Below are 12,247 nucleotides of genomic sequence, written 5' to 3'. Positions count from 1 at the left end.
TTACGGGGTACGTAACACCATGGAGAGGGTGCTAGACAGGTTCCTGTGCAGGTCTGATGTGAGAACACGTATTAGATCAATTAATGGGGATTAGTTTAATGAGAGCCGAACTCTGGTTTAACAAGTGCTTTATCTGACTTCTCAAAATAAAGGTTGAAATAAGAAGAGATAAGATCAGCTTTATTTGTCACATGAACATCAGAACATCAAAACGTAGTGAAATGCATTGTTCGTATCAATCAAATCATGGAGTGTTGTGTTAGGGACGGGCCGCAAGTGTCACCACACTTCTGGCAGCAACATAGCCTTCCCACAACGTACTAAACCTAATCATACATCTTTGGGATCTGGGAAGAAACCAGATCACCAGGAGGAAATCCACGCGGTCATGGGGAGAATGAACAAACTCCTTATAGGCAGTGGCGGCAACTGAACCATGAATGGTGTTCGCTGGTGCCATAAAATAATTGTGTTAACCACTCTGCCACTGTAGCTAATCCCCAATAACACATATCATGTCCTTCACCAGAGGATCACAGAGATTTATAACTCTGAAACTTTCACAGCAAACCATTGACTGCTTCACCTGCTGGTTCTTGGAGGCAAAAGGACGTAAGGTGGGATTCGGATCTCTGATGTTATTTTGTCTCCACAGACTGTGTGAGGTGCTCAACCTGGACCCCAGGCATGTCTTGATTGCAGAGGTTGTCTTCACAAACATCGGTGGAGCAGCCACAGCAGTTGGCGATCCTCCAAATGTCATTATCATCTCCAATCAGGCACTGCAAAATAAGGTAAGATAAATCTTTTCAATTTTATTAACATTGATGATTAATAATTTATCAAACTATGACCTTCAAAGGTGTAAATATCAATTATTTATCCACTTTTAAGCTGAAACCAGTGTAAGACCATTCCCTACGGTTTTCCAGGTCTGGCTAAGTTAATTGTTGAATTTTTTTTTTTGAATGCTCTATATATGCAAACACTTTGATCCTAAAATCTTTTAAGCTTAGCTGATCAACTATTAATGAATCCACTGCAACTCCACTCACTAACTTATAGATTAAGCCAAAATGGATATCTCCCGTATTCATTTATTTAAGAAAAGACTTTATGCATGTGCCATTTTGAACATGCATACCAGAGGTTCAGAATCCCTGACTGGCTGTCTCTGGGTTATGAATGAATGATTTATAGACACCAATATATACGAATAACCTCCCATGATAAACATTACTAAATTCTAATGTCTGACATTAATACATGCAATGAGTGGCCACTTTAGTAGGTTCAAAAAGAGCTAGGGACCTTTTAGAACCTTTTAGTGGGTTGCAATCATCGTGAGAATTTATTCATTGATGAGGTAGTGCGAGGTTTAAAAAGAACTTCAGGCCTTTTGGAACGTTTTGGCAGGCTGCAATCATCTCACGACAATAAAAAGAAGCAAGGTGTAAGCAGAGTGGCCATTGTTGGAGTGGGCGAGTGTTAGAGTGGGCTTTGGCTCAACAGCCTTAGGGGAGAACTGGCACAGGCTAGAACTCAAGCTTGAAAAGTTAGAGATATAACAAATGTAGGCAGGGTGGTAGTTAAAGCAGTGGAATGCTCCTCTGAGATGTGGGCTTTCAGAGTACTTGACAGTTTCCCTGGTGACTACACCTGCAGGAAGAGCACACAACTGCAGCTCCCGACTGACAAGATCGAGGAACTGGAGTTGGAGATGGATGTGCTCAGGACCAACCAGAGGCTGAAAACATAGATGAGACTTCTACAGAGAAGGTCACACCTAGAGTGTAGGCTTCAGATAGTAGATGGTGACTATCAGAAGAAGAAAGCAGACAGAGCAGGATTCTGCTGTGGCCATTCTCCTCAGCAACACCATTCACTTCAGTACCCTTTTGGATGCAGTTGGGGATGGGGGCTTAACCTATCAGGACACAGCAGAACCAGCTAGACCAGTGGTACCGTGGTTGGCTCTGAGACTCAGCAGTGAAAGGTTACGTCACGTAGAGTAAAAGTGATAGGAGACTCCATAGTTAGGGGGGTGGACAGATTTTGTGGCCGCGATAAAGATGCCAGGATGGGGTGTTGCCTCCTTGGTGCTAGGTTCCAGGATATCTCAGAAAAACTGAAGGAGATTCTCAAGAGGGAGGGTGAGCAGTCAGTGGTCGTGGAGCACATCGACGCCTATGATGAGTAGAAAGTGGGAAGAGTTCTTGCACTGTGAGTATAGGGAGTTAGGGAAGAGACTGAAGAGCAGGACCTCCAAGGTAGTCATCTCTGGATTACTCCCAGTACTATATGCTAGTCAGGGCAGGAATAAGATGATAGTACAGATGAATGAGTGGCTGAGAAACTGGTGCAGGGGGGAGAGTTTCAGATTTCTGGACCATAGGGCTCTCTTCCGGGGAAGGTATGACCTGTACTACAAATAAAAGGACAGGTTACATCTGAACCCGAGGGGGACCAATATTCTTGCGGACAGGTTTAGTAGAGCACTTTGGGGGAATTTAAACTAATTTGTCAGGGAGATGGGAACTGGAGTGATAGGGGTGAGGAACGGGAAGTTGGTATCCAAGTCAATGCATTGTGTACTGAGACTGTCAGGAAGAACAGGCAAAATTGCAGTCAGTGGGATGAGTTGAAGTGTAATGTGTGCAAAATTGAAAAGAGTGATGAAGACAGGACTACAGGTTTTATATTTGAATGCACACAGTATACAGACTCAGGCAGATGATCTTGTAGTACAGTTACAGATTGGCATATGTGATGCTGTGAGCGTCACTGAATTGTGGCTGAAAGAAGATCATATTTGGGAGCTAAACATCCAAGGATACATGTATCGAAAGGACAGAGGGGGTGGGGTGGCACTGTTCATGAAAAATGAAATCAAATCCTTAGAAAGAGGTGACATAGGATCGGAAGGTGTAGAATAATTGAGAGTAGAGTTCAGAAACTGTAGGGGTAAAAAGATCCTGATGGTAGTTATACACAGGGCTCCAAACAGTAGCCAGGATTTGGGCTATAAATTACAAAAGAAGATAAAAAAGACATGCAAAAAGAACAATGTTGTGACAATATTAGGGGATTTCAATATGCAGGTAGATTGGGAAAATCAGGTTGGTGCTGGATCCCAAAAGTGGGAATTTGTTGAATGCCTACAAGATGGCTTTTTGGAGCAGCTTGTGGTTGAGTCCACTAGGGGAAAGACATTTCTGGATTTGGTATTGTGTAATGAACCATATTTGTTTTGAAATCTTAAGGTAAAGGAACCCTTAGGAGACAGTGATCATATTATGATAGAATTTACCCTGCAGTTTGAGAGGGAGAAGATAAAGTCAAATGTATTATTATTACAGTGGAGTTAAGGGAAATACAGAGACATGAAAAAGCAGCCGGCTAAAGTTGATTGGAAGAGGACACTGTCAGGAATGAAGGCAGAACAACAGTGGCAGGAGTTTCTGTGCCAACTTAGAAGGTGCAGGATAGATGCATCCCAAAGACGGGAGAGTATTCTAAAGGGAGGAGAAAGCAACCATGGCTGACAAGGGAAGTCAAAGACAGCAAAAAGCAAAAGACAGAGCATATAATATAGCAAAAATTAGTGGAAAGTAAGAAGATTGGTAAGCTTTTAAAAAAAACAACGGCAGTCAACTAAAAGAACCATAAGCAGAGAAAAGATGAAATATGAAGGTAAGCGAGCTGATAATATGAAAAAGGATTCCAAAAGCTTTTTCCCCAGATATATAAAGAGTAAATGAGAGTGGAAGATTGGATATCGGACATCTGGAAAATTATGCTGGAGAGGTCATTATGGGGGTCAAAGAAATGGTAGGTGAACTTAGTAAGTATTTTACATCAGCCTTCACTGTGAAAGACACAGTGTGTCAGAATGCCATAAATTCAAGATTGTCAAGAGACAGAAGTGAGTGTAGTTGTTATTACTAAGGAGAAGGTGCTTGGCAAGCTGAAAGACCTGAAGGTGGACAGGTCACCTGGGTTAGATGGATTAGAACTTAGGTTCTGATAGAGGTGGCTGAAGAGATTGTGGAGGTATAAGTAATAATCTTGCAAGAATCACTAATTTCTGAAATAGTTCCCAGCGACTAGAAACTTGCAAATGTCACTCCACTCTTCAAGAAGGGAGTAAGGCAGAAGAAAGGAAATTATAGGTCAGTTAGCTTGATTTCAGTGGTTGGGAAGATATTGGAGTCCATTATTAAGGGTGAGGTTTTGGGATAATGGAGGCACAAGATAAAGTAGACTAAAGTCAGCGTGGTTTAAAGGGAAATCTTGCATGACTAATCTGTTGGAATCCTTTGAGGAAATAACAGGCAGCATAAACAAAGAAAAGTAAGTGGATGTTGTTTACTTGAATTTTCAGAAGACATTTGACAAGGTACTGCACATGAGGCTGCTTAACAAGATAAGAACCCATGATGATACAGAAAAGATATTAGCATGGGTAGAAGATTGGCTGACTGTCAGGAGGTAAAGAATGGGAATAAAAGGGGCCTTTTCTGGTTAGCTGCCAGTGATTAGTAATGTTCCATAAGGCTTGGCATTGGGATTGTTTCTGTTCACATTATACGTCAATGATTTGGATGATAGAATTGATGGCTTTGTGACCAAGTTTGCTAATGATATGAAGATAGGTGTAAAGGCACATAGCGTTGAGGAAGCAGGGAGTTTGCAGAAGAACATGGAGTGATTGGGAGAATGGACAAAGAAGTGGCAGATGGAATATAGTGTAGAGAAGTGCATGGTAATGAACTTTGGTAAAAGGAATAAAGGCATAGACAATTTTCTAAATGGGGAGAAAATTCAAAAGCTACAGGTGCAAAGGGATTTGGGAGCTCTTGTGCAGGATTCCCTAAGGGTAAACTTACAGGATGTGTTGGTGGTGTTGTGTTCTTCTATTTATACGTATCATATCCTGGAAGAATTAGAACTTTTATTTACAGCAACAAAACCAAGCCACGTTTTTACCAAGCCATGTTCCAGATCATTCTATCATTTCTGCACATGCACAGATCTCTCTCCAACCACATTCTTACATGTGATATCACCACATCTTCCTTTCTTTAAAAAGAAAAACAATTAGCAACATTAACCAGAACAAATGCACACTTCAACAATTTTCTATCAGTCTCTTTGGGGGTTTACGAACACAAGTAGACCTTCTAAGTGGTTCACACAGTTCTTGTGTTTCCTTGTTATTTCCATGTTTTGTCTGGTCTTCATCAGTTAACTGAAACTCTGAAGTTGGCTCTTTCTTAAGGTCTTTACGATTTCTTCTTAACGCTGCTCCTTCTTCTGTTTGGACCATGTATGATCTGAGTTGTACTTCTGCAAGTACTGTAGCTTTCTTAATTCCTTCCACTTCCATTTGTAATGAAATACAAATCTTCTTTTCTTCATCTAATTCATTCATTAACTGTGTAATCTCTTTTTTATGCTGAGACTTCATCATTTCAATAAAACTTCTCAATTCCTTCACTTGTGCTTTCACTTCTTCAATTGGATCCTGATTCTTGTCACTCTTTGGCTTCAGATCAGTATTGTACTGTACCGGCAAGTTTGACCTCTGTCCTCCTGCAGAGGTGAGATTGTGACGGAATGCATGGCCCATTGATGCATGTGCGTTACTTCCAGAGGGCAAAATTGCAACTCCTGGTTTTGGTGGCAATGCTTTGTCAGATGCTGGTAACATAGGGATGGGTCTGGGAGCTTTCTTTATGACTTCCAGCCGTTCCATTCTGTCACTGTGTTCTGACTCTGTGTCACTGTCCAGGACTAAGATTCTTTTCACCAAATTTAGTCTCTCACAGGCACATAGACCCAGTATTGACTGTACATTCATTGGCACCACCACAAATGAAAGCGTGCACACAATATTTTTGTGTGATACTTTTGCCACACATGTTCCTTTAACTGGAATGTCTGCACCTGAATACCCAGTCACATTTATATTTGTCTTATGTAACTTTGGTCTTGGCTTTGACGCATTAAACTCAGATTCTGCGAGAACATTTACTTGTGCTCCAGTATCAAGTTTAAACAGATTATTGTTTTGGTTCACTTGCAATGGAATAGTCCAGTCATTCTTACTGTGTTCGTTTTCACAAAGCGCATCTATATAAAACTCCTCAAGTTCATTTTCAAGCACTGCATTTACTTGTTTTATTTTCTTTCTAATTCTGCAACAGCGTGAAAAATGATTACTCTTACCGCAGTCGTTGCACATTTTCCCATATGCTGGGCACTGTTTTGGTCGATGCTGCCGCCCACAGTGATCGTATATCTTTTTTATCTCAGATGACGTCTTGCTCTCTGTCGGTTTTATTGTCATTTTATTTCTTCTAATATGTTCACGCTTTTTTACAGTGTCTACATGGCAGCTTTCAATGAAAAGTTCCGTAGTCTGCGACGTCACGGTTTCCGAAGCTTTGCAAAGCATCAAAGCTTTTTCCAAGTCTAAATCTTGTTCTCTTAACAGTCTTTCTCTCAGACCATTATCTTGAATGCCACAAACAATTCTACCTTTAATGAGAGAGTCCGTCAGTTCTCCAAACTCGTATGTCTTACTACGGTGTCTCAACTCAGCAACATATTGATCAATTGTTTCAGCAGCTCTCTGCATACATTTGAAAAATTTATACCGCTCATATGTCACATTACGCTTCGGTATACAGAATACTTCAAATTTGTCCACTATTGACTTCAAATTTAAATTATCTCCATCTTCAAAAACAAAGTGATTATATACCTCAATTGCGTCGCCACCTATAACGTGGAGTAGAAACGCAGATTTCATTTTTTCCTATCTTTTATCTGCTCCAATTGCCGATAAATATATTTCAAAATGCTGTTTGAATTTTCTCCAGTTCTCAGCTATGTTCCCAGTCAGCTGAAGTGTCGGTGGAGGTTGCAAACCTTCCATTTTTAAAACTGTTAGCAAACACCAAAACAGTTCAAACTCATTTTTCTTCGAGTATCTTCGCTTCTCCCGTGTTAGCAAATGTAATATTCTTCCAGACCGACTTCTGACACCATGTTGTGTTCTTGTATTTATATGTACCGTGGGTTAACAATAAAGAATCATATTCTGGAAGAATTAGAGCTTTTATTTACAGCAACAAAACCAAAGCACGTTTTTATCAAGCCATGTTCCAGATCATTCTATCATTTCTGCAGACGCCCAATGCTCTCTCCAATCATGTTCTTACATGTGATATCACCACAGGTGGTGCAAAAAGCAAATGCAACGTTAGCAGTCATTTCGAGAGGACTAGAATATAAGAGCAAGAATGCAATACTGAGGTTTTATAAAGCATTGACCAGACAGCATTTGGAGTATTCTGAGCAGTTTTGGGTCCTTTATCTGAAAAAAAAAGTGTTTGCATTGGAGAGGGTCTAGAGGAGGTTCACGAGAATGATTCTGGGAATGAAAGGGTTAATATATGTGGAGCTTTTGATGGATCTAGGCCTGTGCTCACTGGAGGTTAGAAGAATGAGGGGACGTGGACCTCATTGAAATCTATTGAATATTGAAAGACGTAAATAAAGTGGATGTGGAAATGATGTTTCCTATAGGTGACTCTCGGACCAGAGGGCACAGCTTCAGAATAGAAGGTTATCTATTTAGAACAGATATGAGAAGGAATTGCTTTAGCCAGAGAGTGGTAAATCTGTGGAATTCATTGCCACATACGGCTGTGGAGGGTAAGTCATTGAGTATATTTAAAGTGGAGGTTGTTGATAGTTTCTTGATTCCTCATGGGGAGGGGTGAAAGGTTACAAGGAGAGGGCAGGGAAATATTGTTGAGAGGGATAATAAATCAGCCATGATGGAATAGTGGAGCAGACTCAATGAGCCAATTCGCCTAACTCTGCTCCTATGTCTTACGGTCTTATTCCATGGTCAATGTCACTTAGATCACCCTTCTTCCTCATTCTGTTGTTTGGCCCGAACCTCTTGACCATGTCTGCATACTTTTATGCATTGAGTTACTGTCACATGATTGGCTGATTAAATATTTACGTTAATGAGCAACATACAGGTGTACCTAATAAAGTGGCCACTGAGTGTATTTTGCAATTCTTCAAAACTGTGAGGTCATGTTCCTGGGCCACACATGAGCTAGCATTTAAGAAATATCAATGCAAGTCTCTGAAACATCCTTGATGTCAGTGTAGTGGCAGAAGGAACTTTATTGCATCATTTGTTTCAAAAAGAATCATGGAGTATGGATTCCATAATGAGTGATTTTGTGTATTTTCTGCTTTAGGGACTATACCATCTTTTGAATGTCTGTTAAAACAGAACATGTCTGTAACCCGGGGGTTGACCTCTGTAATTCAATGTTAAGTACTGTAATATCCTTGGCTAAAATAGCCCGAGACTCACTTCGATAAAGCATAGCTATTCAGTTGCTTTTCTGAGTCAGATGGTCAATATGGTATGGTGGCATGTAACTCACTTCAGCTGGAGGTTCTAAAACGTTATGAGAGGCTTGGATAGGGTAAGGCAGTCAGAATCTTTCTACCAATGTGGAAATGTTGAACACCAGAAGATATACTTTTAAGGTTAATGGGCTAATGGGGAGGGGAAGTGTAGTTTAAAAGCAAAGTGAGGGGAACAATTTAAATCATAATAAGCTAAAATGGATTACCAGGATTAGTACTGGAAGCAGATTGTTTGGTGGAGTTGAAGAGACTTTTAGATAGACACTTGAAAATGAAGGGAATGGGGGTATATGGATGATATACAGGAGGAGGGCATCATGGGCCGAATGGCCTGTCCAGTGAGATACTGTTCTATGTTTCATGGTCTAATCATTGCACACTGTAGGTGTTTACTTTTATAGTTCTGAGAAAGATGATCATTTTTTTGGACAATGGATGAACCTCAGTCTGTCTGCCATACTGATCTGTTCCAGATAGTTGGGGCTGACCAAGATTATCCTCTGTTCCACAGGGTCATCCTATGATGTGGAGAATGTCACAAATGGTGACCAGGCATCAGGTGTCAGGATGGTGTAGGCCTGCGCATCCTGTTGCCTATCACTTCAATTTTCCACACACACACACACACACACACACACACACACACACAGTGCTGGAGGAACTCAGCAGATCATGCAGCACCTATAGAGGGGGATGAGCAGTTAATGTTTCAGTGCAAGACCCTTCCTTAGTATTGGAAAGGAAGGGGGAATAAGCCAGAATACCCCAGCATTTTCTGTGTGTTGCTCAAGCTTTCCAGCGTCTGCAGAATCCCTTGTGAATTTAATTTTCCATCCCACTCTCATTACTGATTTCTGACCTCAAAGCAATCCAATGAAGCCCAAAATAAAATGGAGCAGTTCATCTCATTTTTCAAATTGACAAAGGGATTCATTGTTTTAATTTAACTATTTCAGTTAATCTACCTTTCCAGTTTCTGTCAGAAATTAGATTGTAATGCTATCAACTCATAACCTTAACAATGGTTTTTCCTCTCTCCACAGATGTTGCCAGACCTCTTAGTATTTTCTCCATTTCTGATTCCCATTCATCATATTTTTGCATCTCACAGTTGTAGCAGGGTTGTATTTTACTCACACCTCACTCTTTTATTTAGAACTCCTCCAGAGAGATCAGTTTTGTTAACTTTATTTGTCACATGTACCACACTGTGCTTCATGTATCAGCTGGTTTCTTTTTCACACTCACTCACTCCCTCCCTCCACTTCTTCCCCTTTTCTGCAGTATTGTGGTGTCATGGTAGCGTGCTGGTTAGTGCAACATTATTACAGCTTGGGGCATCAGAGTTCACAGTTCAATTCCAACACAGTCTATAAGAAGTTTGTACGTCCTTCTCATGAGCATGTGGGTTTACTCTGGGAGCTCCAGTTTCCTCCCACAGTCCAAAGACGTACTGGTTAGTAGATTAATTACTTACTTACTGCCTGTTATGCCACTGGCATTTAGGGCAGCAATGAGGGTCCTCAATCTCTGGCAGTGTTCAGGGCTTCCTTCATCATGTTAGTAGCTTCCTCTCGGTTTTCACTACTGTCAGTCATGCAAGTCCCAGGTGGAGACTCAGGATTACCATCACACTGAGATATAAAAGTATTCTTCATTGCTGTTTCTGTAACAATTTAGTTTTACCCGTCAGGATTGTTAGCCCTGAGCTGAATCCCCGAACCTGGAGGACCAGTGGACCACTCTTACTCTTTGACCTGCTTGGCATGGGTGACCCTACCAAGAGCCAAAGCATTAAGCCCTGACTCCAGCCAGCTTAGCTCTCTGGGCTATTGAGGTGTGCAAGCCTCTGCTTGTGATCCTTGTTGAGGTAGCAGGTTAATTGGTCATTGTAAATTATTCTATGATGAGGCTAAAGTTAAATAGGTGGGTTGCTGGGCTGTACTCTTTGGGGTGGAAGAGCCTGTTCTGCTCTGTGTCACTAAATAAAATTAAAAAAAAATTGCTTTCAAATTTCTCCAATTTTTGATTAAAAAAAGTTGAAACATTAGTCCTATTTCCCCCTCAATAGACAGCACTTGACCTGCTGAGTGTCTCTTTATTTCTAGGTAATTGAAGTGACATTATTCAAATTGAGTCATTCTACCTAATCATTAATTATTTAGTTTTGATTGCTTTAACATTGTTGTTCTGCCGCTTGCGCCCACCATTGACACCCACATCCCATACATGAATAGAAAGAATAATGTTATGAAGCTTGTGTAATTTAATCCAACTAGTTGATTGAGACTGGCAACTGAGGAGGAATGATGTTTACTGGGTTTCCTCTGCCTCGAAGGTCTCATGCCTGAGTAAAAATCTTAATTTGGCAGTGGAGTGATTTCTGCAGTGAATTCCAGTCAGAGCTGTATCAGGAAATTGAGGGAAAACTGACTTTTACAACTCCTCCCTTGGAGGGTCAGACACCCTGAGCCAATAGGCTGGTCCTGGACTTATTTCCTGGCGTAATTTACATATTACTATTTAAGTATTTATGGTTTTATTACTATTTATTATTTATGATGCAACTGTAACGAAAACCAATTTCCCCCGGGATCAATAAAGTATGACTATGACTATGTGATATTTTCCCATTGGTAAAGGGCCTGGAATGAGGCACTACAAAATTAGATTAAAAGACATAGGGGCAGAATTAGGCCATTCAGCCCATCGAGTCTGCTGTATCATTCCATCATGGCAGATTTATTTTCCCTCTCAACCCCATTCTTCTGCCTTCTTCTCATAACCTTTGATGCCCTTACTAATTAAGAACGTATCAATCTCTGCTTTAAATATACCCAATGACTTGCCTACACAGCTGTCTGTGGCAATGAATTCCACAGATTTACCAACCTCTGGCTAAAGAAATTCCTCCTCATCTCTGTTTTAAAAGGTACATCATTCGATTCTGAAGCAGTTCCCTCTGCTCATAGACTCTCCCACTAGTAGAAACACCATCTCTCTGTTCACTCTATCTAGGCCTTTCAATATTGGATAGGTTTCAGTGAGATCCCCCTCATTCTTTTAAACTCCAACTGAGTACAGGCTCAGAGCCATCAAACAGTCCTTGTATGTTAACCCTTTCATTCCCAGTCTCAGCTTCAATAGTTCCATTTAGTATCAGAGAAATGGACATAATATGGATCTGGAAATTTAGTTCTTCACAGCCATCCATGAAAACAGATGACTGCCCAAAGAATGAGTGACAGTAAAAACATGAGAACCCCAAAGCCCCACTCCCATACACCAGCAGCAGACCCTCCCCCTCCCCACTTACTTTAGCAATAAAAAGCATCAGCACCGTCCACCTACCAAGCAAGTAATAGCAGAGCCCCCAAGAAAGACCATGATCTTCAGTATAACAAAAACTAATCGTTCACCTAACAATTCGACATACCACAGGCTCTCTCTCCTCCTAATAAAGGGACAGAGAGGCATCCCCCTTTCACAGTGAGAGGGGAGACATAACAAACAACTCGCTGATATGCGATGATAGAGTTTGCCGCGTTGTCCCCCCCCCCCGAGTTCTCTGACTCAAAAATCAGCAACAAACTCTCCCCCACCAGTGTGTGTGTGTGTGTGTGTGTGTGTGTGTGTGTGTGTGTGTGAGAGAGAGATTCATTCATTCATTCGCTGAGGACAGAGCCCCCTGACAGTCAATCCACTGTTCCTAATTTTCAGCTTTCTCCCACAACGTTTCAGTCGGTGGCATTGGCATAGAGTCGACTTGTCCACAGGG

At 41.1% G+C, this 12,247-nt stretch overlaps 1 protein-coding gene across 1 annotated transcript in view; it reads left to right on the top strand.

Annotated features, from left to right (window-relative positions):
• oca2 (oculocutaneous albinism II) overlaps positions 1-12,247 on the top strand; it is a 498,511-nt gene that overhangs the window by 232,411 nt on the left and 253,853 nt on the right. Inside the window, exon 13 of the mRNA XM_063052933.1 lies at positions 656-794. Coding sequence (XP_062909003.1) covers positions 656-794 — 139 coding nt within the window. The remainder of the gene's footprint in view (positions 1-655; positions 795-12,247) is intronic.

This window comes from Mobula hypostoma, chromosome 7, assembly GCF_963921235.1.
Source record: "Mobula hypostoma chromosome 7, sMobHyp1.1, whole genome shotgun sequence".
NCBI classification, from domain to species: Eukaryota; Metazoa; Chordata; class Chondrichthyes; order Myliobatiformes; family Myliobatidae; genus Mobula; species Mobula hypostoma.
This window is presented reverse-complemented; position numbering and strand designations above follow the sequence as displayed.